Source organism: Acinonyx jubatus, chromosome B2, assembly GCF_027475565.1.
Source record: "Acinonyx jubatus isolate Ajub_Pintada_27869175 chromosome B2, VMU_Ajub_asm_v1.0, whole genome shotgun sequence".
Taxonomy (NCBI): Eukaryota; Metazoa; Chordata; class Mammalia; order Carnivora; family Felidae; genus Acinonyx; species Acinonyx jubatus.
Window position 1 is genome coordinate 115295573 of NC_069385.1, and position 15571 is coordinate 115311143.

Below are 15571 nucleotides of genomic sequence, written 5' to 3' on the forward strand. Positions count from 1 at the left end.
AGAGGCCATGTTAGCGGAAGGAGCTGGGGAGGACTGGGGAGGTGGGAGACCAGAGCTCCGCCGGCTGACCTGCCCCAAACTTGCTGCGAGACCCTGTACTTGTGTGCCCTCCTCTCCAGACCTTGGGCAAGACTATGTGACCCATCGGACCCCTTCTGACTCTATCATGCTGAAATCTCCCTAAAGGGGGGCTGTCGGTGCTTTCATTCTGTGGCCAAATACACCCCACAGAGCTGGAGACAGTCTTTAAGTCCTCGTTGGATGCATGAACGAATGAGGGAGAGAGCTCCTGAGATCGCTCCTGAGATCCAGGCAATTCTGCCAGGCATTCCTTGGGAGGCCTTGGTCCTCCACTGGAATTGTGGAACCAGTCATTCTATCTCTAAATTGGGGTTTAGGGAGGAAATGGGGAGCTACCTTGACTCAAGCCTTTGCATTTTGGGACTAACCCTAATACCGACTTATGTGCCCTTTTCACATTCATGTATTTTCTTGCTCCACAGGGGCCCAAATCATGCCCCACTATCACGTGGAAGTCCTGCTGGCATTTTTAAAATGTTAATTTCAAATGAGTCGTAGTTTTTTAAAATAAATTTTTGTTTCATCTCTCACCAGAGTGCCCAAAGGATTCATGCATTTAAACGGATGTGCATCTATATGCAACAAATAATTTATTCAGTGCACCAATGGTACTTAATGCCCATATGGATTTGTAGACACATCTCAGGAAGTCTGCAGGCCTCAGATAGAGAAGACCTGCGGATTGGGGATCCCTGGCCTCTCAGAATCCTTCCAACCCTGTGTCCCAGAATTCTTTGTTCAGAGAAGTGAAGCTGATGCCTTGCACCTCTCCCATATCATGCCTTGCCAAGAGTCAGTGAGAAGATGAATGTGAAGAGTTCTGAAAATTACATAGTGACTTGTCCATGTATGGTGTTATTATAGTTATGATCTGGGTAGTTTTCAGGAAATGAGGGAAGACTTTAAGGTGGATTGCCATGGATGGTTGCACGGACGTGCACTGCTCAAGAACACCATACCCCAGGAAGTGCTATTCACTTCCTAGACATTGTAGATTTGTAGATTTATGATAACAGGTTTCTACCTGATGGCAATAAAATGTCTTGAGAAAGGGCTCCTTTTTATTTTTGCACAAAGGTGAAGTGTGGGCTGTTAGAGGCTCTGCCTTCTACAAAGCTGAATAGTTTGAACAGCTTGCTCACATGGGCAATTTGCCACATGTCCATTATGTACATGCATGCCCAACAGGGCTATGCACATAGCCCTTGGACACTGCCTGGAACATACGGTCATAGGGGAGAGGGTGTTAAAATATGGACTCACTGTTGTTACCCTTGGTAGATACTCTATTGCTATATTGAACATTCACTGATCACTGTGGGGTAAGGCTGGGGAGAGGGGTGAAACCTAGGGCAGAGAGGCCTTGGGCACTCAGATGGGACTGGCCTCAAACCTGAGGCAAAGTTTTAGGAAGTTCAACCAAGCATATTCCGGAAAGTCATTTTCTTTTATTGCTGCTTCTAAGGAGGTGGGGGAGAGGTGAGCTATTTATGGATTTCGTTTAGACAGTGTTCAAGAACACAGCCCCCAAATGTGAAGGATCAGAACCAGATCTGACATGAGGGTCAGGAACCTTCTGTACATTGTTTCTTATTTAGAATGATGTTCTTTAAGCTACATGACTATTTGGTATGAGTTCCCGATGCTGGCATCTGAGTCTCATTTTTGTACTGTGTTATTTAAGCAAATAAAGAAATTGACTTGCACAAAGGTCTCATCTGGATTATTCACAGTGGTGGCAAGATGGGAGCCCACCCGCCACAACTAGGCCAGTCTGGTGCCTGCAAGGCTGTGAGGGTCAGCCCCCTTGTCCCCGCCTGGGGGCCCTCTCTGGTTGCTCCCCAGGTGTCCCGTCCTTGAGCGCCAACTTGCTAAGACAGTAATGAAGTGCCCTGGGCATCAGGAGACCTGGGTTTTAGTCCAGCTCCCCACAGGCTGAGGGACGTCAGGGACATGATACTTGCCCTCTGGACCTGACATCCTACAACTCTGGGACCCTTAGGATGACAGTTAATTATATGTCCAGGAAAATCTGGGCCAGTCTCAATTCTACACCGTCTGTTTTACTAAGTCCCTAATTTTGGCCATTCAGAACCAGGGTAAAAATGGACAGAATACAGTGTCTGCCTTTTGGCCCAGAGAATGTGGTCTCTGCTGGAAGGCATCGAAGGCCTCCTTTCCCCTCTCTCAGATAACACAGGAGTCTTTCCAGGGGCTGCCCGGGGAGGGCGACCCTCTGGTGTGCATAGCTTGTCTTCTTTCCAAACCACTTTCCGCTTCCAACTCTTGAAGCCTCACTGTCATGCTCTGAGGAGGGCAGAAGAGGGCAGTGCCTCACTTCATAGATGAAAAAAGCTTAGAAGGGGCAGGTGCCTCGTGCCAGGTCACGTAACCACCTCCAGACAGAACCAGGCCAGGACCCAGCTCCCAGAACCCCTGTTTTAGTGCCTCTCCTTGTTGTCTAATCCATTAGGGTTTTTTTCCCAACCAGTACTTATTGAGCATTTACTATGTGCCAGGTCTGATCTAGCTCTATGGAATAAACAAACGCAGAAGGCACGACCCCTGCCCTTGGGATGCTCGTGGACCTCGCTAGCTATGGGAATCTCGTGCCAGTAGGAATGTAGGAGCGTGGAACACCATTGTGTGAGGGTGGGGCTCCCTCCACTCACACCACAGAGGCTTTCAAGAGCATCGAGGTGCATGGGACACCCTGCTGCTTCGAATCGCTTTCAAAAGGTGGGTGACATCAGGACTTTTAATTAACCTAATTTCTGACCCTGAGAAGTCAGGAGGCTCAGTGAGTCAGAGATAATGGGGTCAGCCAAGACCTGGTTGAGTTCGGGATGTTAGCTGAGCTACAGGGAGGGCAGAGCCTCAGGGGTCATTTGGACGTGCTTGTTTGGAAGACCAGAGTGTGCTCTGCCCTTGACCTCCACACCAGTGAGACCTCCAATTTCGAACCACAGTGACTGACACATCAAAAACCAATCCACTAGTATTGGCATAAAAAAAAAAGAAAGATAAGGAGAAAGGAAGTAATTGGAGTTGCCAAATTTAGCAAATAAAAATATGGGTGGCCTAGTTAAATTTGAATTTCAGATACACAACAAATAATAGCAATACTGGGGCCATACTCATGCTAACTATTCATTGTTTCTCTGAAATCCAAATTGAACAAGATGTCCTGTATTTTATCCAGCGGCCCTGAAACCAATGCAAGAACAATTCTCTTAATTGCCTCCTAATGGGGAAAAAGGACATACGAAAAATGAAGGGAAATATACACAGGAATGTATTGATTCTAACTGTAACCTGACTCTAACAGAAGGGCATCTGGGCTCTGAATACAGGCTTTCAGGTAAAACAACAGTTAAGGTCACGTTCAGTTCCCCCTTGCACAGCAGGGCATAAGCATTCCCAAGTTGTGCGAGCCTGAAACCCCCCCCTCCCCTGGTTCACAGGTCTCAAGGGCTCTGGCCGCGCCCGCCTGCAAACCACAAGACCACTCCTGGGGGAGAGGCTAGGGGACTTGTCTCTCTGCCCCCACATGGTCCCCAGGGCGCTCCCCTTGACTGGTCTGAGCCACAGACCTGGAGTAGGAAGAGGGTGCAAGAACACCTGAGATTTGATTCTTCTCAGCTTCTCAAAGATACAGTTAGATTCTTCCTGGCAGAATGTTCTAAAGGGAGCTTGTGTGGACGCCTGCTCCCTGGCGTGGTCCTGTTAGATGTAGGCTCCTCCAGGCCCTCTTGCCACAGCCCCCTGCCCTCCATGGCTAAAATTTGCATGCATCCTCCAGAGGCCCCAACCAAGCTCAGGGCTGTCTTCCACCCAGTCCTCTGGGGTTTGCATTCCAGGATTTGCAAAGCAAATACACCTGAGGCCGTGGGCAGCCCAGGCTTCCTTACTGGGCCTGGCTGGGGCTGGAAGCTATCCACACTCCAGTGAGCAGCGGGGCTAATTTTTTTCTGGCTGGGTTGGAAAAATTGAGGCTGAAGTCTTTGTTGTGGAACATTTTAACTGAGGTGTGAACAGCAGACAGGGTCTGCCCTCGTGTTGTCCTCATGCTGGGGGATGGGAGGGGAAGGGACGTTTGGCCTCTGTGTCCTCCACAACCACACCAGGACTCAGGGAAGTCCAGGATGGCTGGCTCACACAGCCACACCACACAAGCCCTGGGGAGCTTATCATGACCTCGTGCTGGATCAGCTCCACGAGTGATTCCAGGGAGCAGCTGAGGCAGAGTCCGGTGGTTCTAAGTCAAGCCTTTGGGACAGTGAGAGAATTAAAAAGAAAACAAAGCAAAGCAAAAGAGCCTGATCTCTTGATGGGAAAGAGGAAAGTGCGTCCGTGGCTCAGTACCGCTCGATCCCCAAGGGTTTGGCCCTGTAGACTAGATTCTGGGGGGCCGGGGTCTGACACGGCCCCGTCTCAAAGAAGCGAAGTCAGGCCGGGGCCGGGAGGATGTTTAGACAAGGAAGTGCTCGCCCAGGGGAATCAGGACTCTCCACACCAACAGGCTTGGTAGTGGGTAACACCTGGTCCCCAGAAGGCATAGGGTGAGGGGACTGCATCTGAGAGCCTTGGGGAGAAGGCTCTACCGTGGGGTCATCAGGTTCTCTCCCATTCCAGCTCAAGTTTTCTCTCTCGGCTCACAGTTTCCTAGAAAAAGGACAGAGACTCATCATTTCTAAGTCCCTCATCTAGGACCTTCCTCCCCTTATTTCCGCTGAGAACATCCTTCACAGTTTCAAATGCCTCAGGCAGCCCCAAGCAAGTAGCCAGGCCCCAAGATAGCCAACTGGATGCATAGAAATCGGAAATCTCAATTTATACCAGAAATCAGCTATCAGATCCCGCTTTATAATTACACGGGTCTTTTGCAAATGGAGAATTCCACTGACAGAGCAGGACTTAATAGTGTTTGAAACATCATTTGATTTACAAAAGTCTGGTTAGTATTTGGTTTTGCAGGAAGGGGAAAGAAGTGGAGTGGCCTCCAGAGCGCTGAGTTCAGTCGTGCAGACTGCACACTGTACAAGGAGACACTGCTAAGACAAAGGGTAAGCATTTCGCGGACGTATTCATGCTGTGGCTTATTTGTACAGTTTTCTGCATGTTATTTGTACAGTTCTGTACCTTTGTATGTCATTCGTACAGATTTCTAGCAGGCGGCAGTCAACCGTTTTAACAAAACCAGTATATTATCACAATCTTCCAGGAGCTGGAAATCAAGTTCTCCAGGAAAGGGTACTGTTTTCTCAGTGCACAAGGCAATATATGGGCTAGTGTTGGCCTTGACTATGGCCAGGAAGAGGCCATAGTCTGGGGTCAGAAAGGAAACTGGGCAGACAGCATCCCAGGACAGAGCAGGCAGTGCCTGGCTTCCAGGGTCACCCTGGGCAGTTCCACACCTCAGGGCAGCTGTATTCCTGGATCCGGCCTGTAGCTGTATTCCTGGATCTGGGATGAGGCCTGTAGGTGACCCAAACTGTCTCGGACGTGGAGAGCAGAGAGAAGTCGAGTGGGCAGGGAGCAGACCTGGATGTGAGAAGCCAAGAAAGCACATGTGAGGAGAAGTGAGACAAAAAGGGGGCTCTGCAAAGACCTGAGTTTCAAGGCCCCTTCCATGTGCTGTGTGACCCTGGCCAATCATTTGCCCTCTCGAGGAAACGGAGGCACTAGGACTAGGCCCCGTGACTTCCGATTCACTCCAGTGCTCCTTCTGCCCCTCAGTGATCAACACCAAGACACTGGTGACAGATGACTCGGATCCTGGCTCTGCCACCTACCTACTGTGTGACTTTGGACATGTTGCTTACCCTCTCGGTGCCACAATGCCTGGAACATAATAACTACTCTGGAAGTTTTAGCTATTATCATTACATTCACATTTGAATAGGGAGAAATTCCATAGTAACTCAAAGGAGCGGCTCTCTACTGGTAGAAATTGGAGGAGTCTGACAGAATGGGTAGCAGTTGAGAGGATGTGAGCAGCAATGAGCAAGAGGGACCTCTTCCTTTTCCACTGGTAGCCTGGAGGCAGTCCCTGGATTTCTCAATCCATCTTGCCACTTTGAGACCAGTTACATAACCCAAATCAGATGACCACTGAACTCTTACTGGAAGAGAGACGAGGCTAGCAGTGGAAAGCTAGGCTGATACATATACATAGCCATGCCCCAGACTCCCGGTAACCTAAGCAGCATCATCCCAGCCAACTCACAGGACTATGGAAGAGGAGAATAAACGTTTGTTTTATAATCCACTGAGAGTGTGGAGGGGGGGGGATTGCTTGTTATATAGCATTATCGTAGCAGCAATAACTGACTAATACAATTAGCACCAGAATATGAATTTGAACATCTGATTTAAAAGACACAGGAGAGAGAGCGAGAGAGAAGGAGAGAGATATTAACGTATGGAACATCTACCTTGTAACTTTGACTTACTTATTTATTTATTTTTTTAAAGTAGGCTCTAGGACCAACGTGGGGCTTGAACGCAAGACCCTGAGATCAAGAATCACATGCTCTACTGACTGAGCCAGCCAGGCGCCCCTTACCCTATAGCTTTTATTCTAGCCTCTCTTCTGTTTGTTGGGAGGAATATCAGTTGGGGATCAGGAGTTTGCACAGGACTAGGCCATGGATGTGACAATGTCACTTGTGATTGTAGATTTCCTCTCTTTCTGGGTTGCTCCTCCTCTATGCCTAACCTTTTCGAGCATCTTTTTTTGACCCCCTACCCTGGTCTTTGAAGCTCAGAGTATGGATTTGCATGGAATTGCTTAAGACCGTCAATTGGTAAATTGCTTCCGGGCGGTTTCATAATCTGTTCTATAAAGGAACAACACAGACGGAATGTGTGACCTACTGACAACAGTATTTCCCACAGCTGTGAATGTTGTTTTGTTTGTTTTTATCACAGGCTGCTGCTTTATAAAGGCACTTGAATCCTAGAAGTTTATCGGCCAAGGTAGAGCTCGCTGAGTTACATAGTTCCCACTGCTCCAATGTATAGGAAGAGGCCTGGCCCTGGAATGAAGGGACCCAAGTCTGGGTCTGGCTTCCAGATGGTACTCCCAGCCCCGAGGAAGCTTCCCTACCCCCACAGCAGACCTGCCTATGCTCTCATGACCAAACTTGACCTTGAGCTGCTAGAGACAGAGATATGGACCCTCAAAAGTCAAAGAAATCTGGAGGCTGAAGACCAAGGAACAGAGTGAGACTAATCCCAGGACACACTAAACCGATGACCCCTAAGGACCACCAATGGCCTGCTGGGTCCTGCACCCTCCCCGCCCATCCTTTAATCCAGAAAGTGACACATGCATCTGCCCCACTTTCTGCAGCAGCTCTGAGAATCTCCTCCCCACCATACTGCTTCCCACCACCCACCAAGTACCTAACTGCCCAGACCTCAAAGTGGGCCTGTTGCTGCCGGACTGAGCTTTTGACCTTCATCTATCTGATAATCTCTCTGCCTACCCAGGGATCCCATCTGGGACAGGAACAACACGGAAGGATGTCACTTAAAATGACTTGGGGATTTTTCTGACCAATGGAGGCTTGAAGCGAATTAGATAACAATGTGGGTCTGTCCCATTCAGAGAATATTTTGATAATCCAGTAAAATAGTTGTAGATGATTCCTGGCTTCATTTGTGTTTAAAACTGGTATTTTTCGGGGCACTTGGGTGGCTCAGTCAGTTAAGCATCTGACTCTTGATATCAGCTCAGGTCATGTTCTCATGGTCCATGGGATCGAGCCCTGCATTGGGCTCTGCACTGACAGTGCAGAGCCTGCTTGGCATTCTCTCTCCTTCTCTCTCTGTTCCTCCTCCACTTGTGCTCTCCCTGTCTCAAAATAAACAAACTTTAAAAAAACCCACAAAAGCTAGCATTTTTCATTTGCAAGTGTATATGTATATATGCATGTCTCTTTTAAAAAATGTTATGGCTCAGTAAAAAATTAAGACTTCGTTCTTGTCTTTAGCTCAAAGTTCAATTTTGGGGTAAACTCTTAAAAGTTGGGGATTGAGTTTAATTCATTCGCTATCTCCAGAGACAAGTAGAGTGCTTGGTATCTATTAGGTACTCAATAAAGGTTGACTAATGGAATCAATGACAATATAATACAATTAAAAAATATATACCAAGCAGGCCTAAAATGGTTAGGGCTTTTAGCTGTAGCTTGGCAACAATTTGGATCTCTACGTGTTGAGGGTCACAGGGTCACACAACTGTCTAGTTTGTTTTTTAAGTAGAGTTCTATTGAGATGTTAGCTAACCTCTGCATATAACCCTAATATCTACTAAATTATTGAGTGCTAATTACACATCTTGCATTCTGCAGCAAAGCACTTTACATGTTGACCTCATTAAAGCTTCACAATATCATCCCTATTTTACAGGTTGGGAAATAGAGGCTCAGATAGACCACTTGTCCTAGGTAGGCATGCTCACTGAGTAAGATGGTGGCAGACCAGGGATTTTCTGTTGGGTGGGTCAGACTCCAAAGCCCAGCTCCTAACCCCCTGCTCTTACTGACTCCTCCCTACTCCTTGTGATCTTCCTGCAGACTGTTCCCAAAGCTTTTCCTCCCCAGGGAATTTGAGAAACATTAGCCACACTCACTGCACTTTGCTGCCTGGTTTTTTGGACCGTGGATGTCTTGGGAAGCCTTTTCTGGTGCCATTTGTCTTTTGTTTGTTCTTGAATATTTTGCTCATCCAACTTGAGTCTTCGGCAGGGTTGTCCCTGAGTGAGAGATGAAGCAAATGGTTTGTTAATAACCTGTCCTGTGTTCCCCACCATCAGGGCCCTGCTCCAGCTCAGAAGGTAGACAGACACACCAATGCTATGGTTTTTAACCCTGGCTGAACACCAGAGTTCCACGGCAAACATTTATTTTATAATCAATGACTATTTAAGTAACATTATGCCAACTAGTCAATGGAAACTCAAACTTTTATACAGTTATACGTCAATGCAATAAAATTTAAACCATGTGAACAAAAATGCATAGTTTATGCCCAAGCACAAATTTTTAAAATTTATGCAAACTCTTTCAAAAAGTCTTTTAGGGGTGCCTGGGTGGCGCAGTCGGTTAAGCATCCGACTTCAGCCAGGTCATGATCTCGTGGTCCGTGAGTTCGAGCCCCGCGTCAGGCTCTGGGCTGATGGCTCAGAGCCTGGAGCCTGTTTCCGATTCTGTGTCTCCCTCTCTCTCTGCCCCTCCCCCGTTCATGCTCTGTCTCTCTCTGTCCCAAAAATAAATAAATGTTGAAAAAAAAAAAGTCTTTTAAAAAAATGTTTATGTATTTTTGAGAGAGAGAGAGAGAGAGACATCAAGGAGTGGCAGAGAGAGAGAGAGAGAGGGACAGAGGATCCAAAGCAGGCCCTGTGCTGACAGCAGAGAGCCCGATGCAAGCCTTGAACTCATGGACCATGAGATCATGACCTGAGCTGAAGTCGAATGCTCAACTGACTGAGCCACCCAGGTGCCCCCCAAAAGTCTCATAATGAAAATTATACTTAATGTGAGAAGCAGGTATATTTTAATATATTTGATATGATATGGAGTGGGAACATCAGAAGGACCTGCTCTCTCAATACCTGCAACTGTGGCCCTGAGAACCCCAGCCTCTGCCAGAGCTGCCCGGGGCAGGAGGGATTAGGGGAGGGGAGGGGAAAGATACCCTTTGACCCACTCTCTGATCTCCTGCTGGTGCCTGACAATGGCCAGCCCAATTGGCAAGCAGCCAACGAGGGAGACTGGGTAATGTGGTCCCTAAAAAAAAGAAAGAAAAAAAAACCAAAAACAATCCTCAGGCCCTCTCAGAATGACCTCAAAGGTAATAACAGAGAACACATTACACAACCCAGACAACTGATGTGCATTATAAAAAAAGATTTTCTGGAGACAATCTACAACATAGGAATATTAGCCCCCTTACCACGCTGATAGAAAGTAATTTGGATTAAGGAAGGCCTTTGATAGAGTCCCTCAATTCATATTGTGCAGGGGCTACCTCGGGGTAGGATGTAACATGCCTGCTAGCTCTCTTGAACTGAGCTGGCTCCAGAGAGTAAGAAGTGAGGGACTGCACATTCTCCTGCTGCTTTTGGAGAAGGTACATTGAGCACAAATAGCTCATTTCCCACTCATTGCCCCCACTGAAGAAGAGAGAAGTGTAAAGGGGTGGACTGTAATCATACAAACTGGAAAAGGATCCCAGTGTTCCTAGGGCAGCTAAAGAGAAGGAAAAATTCACTTAGCTAGGCCCCCCGTTCCTTGGCCAAAGGAAAGAATGTGTCCCCAGTTGAAGGCAAACTTACATTGCATAGGGCTTGTTGGTGGCTTCCTTCACGTTAACCACAGGCATGGCACCTTTCTGACTTGAAGAGGCAAGGAGAGCTACAAAAGCAAAAATCGAGCAGACGTGAGTAAGGCGTGGACGGGGAGGAGTATTTAGTCATTTTTGAAATAACAATAGGAAGTAAGCAAGAGTATCCAGAAACAGTAAACATCTCTCTTAATCTCAAATACTCATGTTGACGGAGACCCAGGGCAGTGGCATCTTGTGACAGGATGGATACTGACCTTTGGTGTAGTGTTATCAACAATCCCCTCACAAAAAAGCAACCATGTTAGGGCAAGTTTTCAGGAAAATCCCCCGTAGGGGCCTGAACCTTCCATCACCTGCTATGTGTAAAGCTTTTTTTCTTTTTTAATGGAAAAGAAAATATTAATAGTTTCATGACCATTGTTCTTAAGAAAGCTCTTTTCCTATTTTCTGTGAGTATGGGGATAGATAATATATGAAGATGACTGTGTAATTTTGTAATATGTATAAGTAAAAATAATGTAAACTATATTTAAGTTCCTCCACTTGAAGTTCTTCCATTTGGGGTCTCGTTGGATATCCCTGGCTTTCCCAAATCTATTTGCAGCTCCTGTGTTTATGGATTTTCCTGGGACATTTTGCAACCCCCTTCACCCCTAACAGCAACATGGCCACCACTAAATGACAGATCACACTAACCTCTGAGAGGCTCCCTTCTGCCCATCTCCCACAGATGGCCTAGGCTGTCGTTACTGAGGCCCAGCTGAAGACCATAACTATACAGCACTACTGAATGTAAGGGCCAGATATTTCTTCATCATGAGGCTCTGCACTGTAGAACGTTCAGCAGCGTCCTCGGTCTCTACACACCAGATGTTACCCACTAGCTGAAAATCAAAGATGTCTCCCAATATTGCCAAATGTCTCCTGAGGATAAAATGGCCCATAGTTCAGAAGCACTGGACTGTCTGTCCCCTCTATTTACCCCCAGCATGAGCAAGGAATGCCAACTCAGGGCCCAGGATTGCCCAGGCTACCTGAAGATGGCTATCTTTGGACATGGGTGTGAATAACATAAAACAAATGCATTTAATTTAACAGCATGTAAGACAGCATGTGAAACACTTTGGCCAATTTTCTTACTTTTAAGGTCCTGGTATTTTACTGTGATTAAAAGGGTCAAATCTATTCCAGAGAAAGTGTACCCCTGATTTGGGGCAGATCCGCCAAGAAGGAAACTGTCATGCTAGTCTGTGCTAATGTTTGCCCTAATAACTATGGGAGTTTGGTGGATGGACCATGGAGACCCTATGAGCTGGCTTTAGTCCATCATTTGGGGACCTCTCCCTTTGCCCCCACACAGACCATCCACAGTAGCCAAACAGGTATCTTCTTCATCCTGAATGTTCCTTGCACTTTCCTTCTCTGAAACTGAACATCTAGAATAAACAAAATCTGAATTTCTCATTCTACTCTGCCCCATCCTGTCTCACAAACCATGATCATCAAAATCTTGTTCATTTCAGCTCACCTGTCACCTCCAAGAAGCATTTCCTTAATCAATTACCTCAGACAGAAGTGATCTTTTAAAAAAAAATTTTAAATGTTTATTCATTTTTGAAAGAGAGAAAGAGAGACAGAGCACGAGTTGGGAGGGGCAGAGAGAGAGGGAGACACAGAATCTGAAGCAGGCTCCAGGCTCTGAGGTGTCAGCACAGAGCCTGATGCCGTGCTGGAACTCACTGACTGCGAGATCATGACCTGAGCTGAAGTCAGATGCTTAACTTGCTGAGCCACCCAGGCGCCCTGGAAGTGATCTTAATCTCTATGACTACTTGACTACCTCCCACGCTCCATTTTTGTTAGTGATGTAGCAGTTACTAATTTTTTCTGTATTTTTGAGGCTGGTATCTCTGTCATCCCCTCTGCTGGAGGGGAGATTTCTTGAGTGAGGAACTGAAAATTCTTCATCTTTGAAGACTCAAGAGCGGTACTTTTCAAGCTGTCTGTAGAAGATATTAGTTGTGAAGAACCAGTTTTTAAAAATCTTTTTTTTTTTTTCAATCCATAATGGAACTAGTACTTTTGTGAAATACAATGAATCAGTAGGAAAATGACCAAGCTCTCGGATGTCCTGACAATATTTATTGCTAAAAATAGTCCTAAATGCTTACTTTCAACCTCTGCTCATTTCATTGTAAATTAGTAACAAATAGTTTGGGGACCAGCGTTGGTCCACAAAGCACTCTTTGAGTAGCCCTCCCCCAGCACAGTGGCTATCACAATAAAAACCTTCTGGTACAGTGCTTCTCAAACATGGTTCTCAAAAGAACCCCCTGGAGGACTTGTAAAAAATATAGATACCTGGGTCCCACTCCCTGAATCAGTAGGTCTGTGGTGGGGCCTGAGAACTTGCATTGCTAACAAGTTCCCAGGTGATGAGTTTGCTGTCACAGCCTCTGACCAACCTTTGAAAATCACTGGACTAAAAACCTGAACAAATGTCAAGAACACTGTCCCCTTGTGGTGGCCTATCCTCAAAACAGGTAAAGCCTCTAAAGCTAACTGCTCACGTCACCACTGCACCCCTCTAAAGCAATGGTTATCAGCTACCATGTTGTCGCACATTTGCCAAGGGGCTCCAGACATAAGAAATACTTCTGGCTTCTTCTGTGAGAAGCCAGAAGGGTCCATACCTTGGGGCTGTTCTGGGCCCAGGTCTTCCACGGGTAGCTGTGTAGGTGACGCTGAAGGAGAACATTGGGGCAATGTTTGAGATGTCACTACAGCTGGTGGCCTGGGTGACACAGATGACTGGGAGGGTGGGGATCTTGGTGGTGATCCAGTCGTTTGTACCTGCTGCTGTGATTGGACAGGTGTTGAGCTGAGTGCTAAGAGCACAGCTGGGAGTGATGCAGGCATCAGGTCAGCTGGAGAATGTGATGGTGATGAGGCCAGTACAGTGGCAGGTGACTGCTCAAATGAAAAGCCAGCTGGTGAAACAGGTGATTCTACAGGACGCTCATGTGTGGATTCACGTCTCTCCACAGGCAAGAACACAAGTGGACCATGGCCGTCCTTTCCCTCCTCTTTGGGAGCCCACTGTGCGTGAAGTTGTATGCATTCCTCCTCTGTCTGGAGGCTTGATTGGCTGCCTTCAGGGCACTCATTGCCAAGGGCAAGTTCTATATTGCAGTACACTTCTACTCGGGGGAACATCACTCTCTTGGAGGGAGAATTGAGATAAGCATCATCTAGGAAAACAACAGCATGGGGTCACAGGTGGCATTTCTAACCCCTGGCATCAGCATGGTGTTTGCAAAAAGGGATTTCCCAAATTATTTTCATGAGCAGGATTAGTGCTTTTCAATGGCCTTTCTTTACTTACTCAAATTTATATTACTTGGTTGTGGATTGATTCACTTATTCAATGGGTATTTATTGAGCATCTATATATGTGCCAGGCATTATATCAGGCATTGAGGAATGAAGGGGACAAAAACAGTGTGATGGTTCCCGACTTCTTAGAGTGTGCAGTCTAGCATGGGGGCAGGCATTGACCCCCCAAATAATCTCAAGCTGTAGCCAAGACAAGTTCTAGGTAAGAGTGAAACATGATGTTAGCAGACAGGGAAGCAGGGAGGACTTAATCAGGAGGACTTCCCTGAGGAAGTGATATTTGAGCTGGGATCTGAAGGGCGAGTGAAGGTCCAGGTGGGGGTCAGGATGGATGGGGAAGAGCATTTCCAACAGGGGGAACAGCACACACAAATGCCACAAGTTCAAGGGGGCATGAGGAGCGCCTGAAAGGCTAGTGTGGTTAGAACTGGGGTGGGGGCACTGTGGGGAGAGATAGGGCTGAGGAGGCCACAGGGGCCAGACCATGCTTGTAGACAACGTTGAGGGCCCTTGGTTTCCATGGAGACCATGAAAGACTTATAGGTGGGGCGATGCTGCACTACCTCTGGCTTTGGCGAGATCACTGTGGCTGCTGAATGAAGACTCACTGAGAAGGGCCTAGGGGACCCAGGGAAACCTGTAAGGCTGCTCTGGAGAGGTGTTTAGGGCTTGCACCTGGAAGGAGATAGAAGATTCTGTTTTGGAGGTAAAATAAATAAGAACTGGCACTGGATTGATTGAGGGAAGAGAGGAGGTAGCTGGTTTGCACAGCCAGATGGACGCTGGTTGCTGAGAGGGTGACCATGGAGGGGATGGGTCGGGGGAGCAGTGAGGAAGGCACAGGTTATGAGGTTGTTTGGGGACATGTGGATTTTAGGGGGCCTTAAAGATGTCCAAGGAGAGATGACAAATGGGCAGTTGGATACATGGGTTTGGATCTCAGAGAAGGGGTGAGGGTGAGGGTATACCTTTGGGAGCCTCATCTATGAATGGTAACTGCAGCTGTGCTGGTGGCTGTGGAGGGATTGCCCAGGGAGGAAAAGCACAGTGAGAACAAGAGGGAGTCAGGACTGAGCGAGGAGAGGGGGCAAGGCGGAACCCAGGCCAAGTTTCTAAAATAGGCAAGAAAGATGTAGACTTTCTGTAGACCAAAGAAAGTTGCTGGTAAGAATCCAGTTGAGAGGTGGGGGTTCGATATATAAAAGAGAGATAGAATAATGGATAACTCAAGAGTCCTGAGATGGTGAAGGGGTCTGAGCACAGGCAGGGTGTGGGTTTTAGGCAAGAAGAGGGTTGCTTCCTTTAACTTTCGAGGAAAGAGGGAGACAGAGAAGGGTGAGTCTGTATATTCGGTAGTGCAAAGTTGAGAGAACTTCCCTCTGTTGGCTTTGGTTTTTTTCTGTGAAGTTGTTTGGATACAAATCCCTCTGCTGGGGATCAGGGAGAGGGGTAGTCTTGAGGTGGTGATTACAGAGGAGGAGAGAATGGCTTGACAAGACAAGTACTGCACGACTGTATTTTGTGTAGACATCCACAAGCTAGTTCTAAAATTCATATGGGATTGGAAAGGACCTGGAATATACCAAACACCTTTGAAAAAACAAACAAAAAACCAAACAAAACAAAGTTGGAGAACTAAGACTACCTGATACCAAGATTTATTATAAAGCTGCAGTGATCAAGACAGTATGACATTGACATAAAGACAGAGAAATTGATCAATGGCACAAAACAGACG

The 15571-nt window shown here is 46.9% G+C and overlaps 1 protein-coding gene across 6 annotated transcripts in view; it reads right to left on the reverse strand.

Annotated features, from left to right (window-relative positions):
• Positions 1-3353: 3353 nt before the first annotated feature.
• PNPLA1 (patatin like phospholipase domain containing 1) overlaps positions 3354-15571 on the reverse strand; it is a 49234-nt gene continuing 37016 nt past the window's right edge. For 3 of the 6 annotated variants that reach the window (XM_027057884.2, XM_053222890.1, XM_053222889.1), the window contains exons 6-10: positions 13131-13688; positions 10427-10505; positions 8723-8845; positions 5499-5625; positions 3354-4746 (exon numbers count right to left, since the gene is read on the reverse strand). In XM_027057884.2, coding sequence (XP_026913685.2) covers positions 4696-4746; positions 5499-5625; positions 8723-8845; positions 10427-10505; positions 13131-13688 — 938 coding nt within the window. In that variant the 3' untranslated portion in view covers positions 3354-4695. Of the gene's footprint in view, positions 4747-5498; positions 5626-8722; positions 8846-9798; positions 9879-10426; positions 10506-13130; positions 13689-15571 lie in introns of those variants that run through there. The other 3 variants (XR_008298636.1, XR_008298635.1, XM_027057885.2) reach the window with 3 other exon arrangements.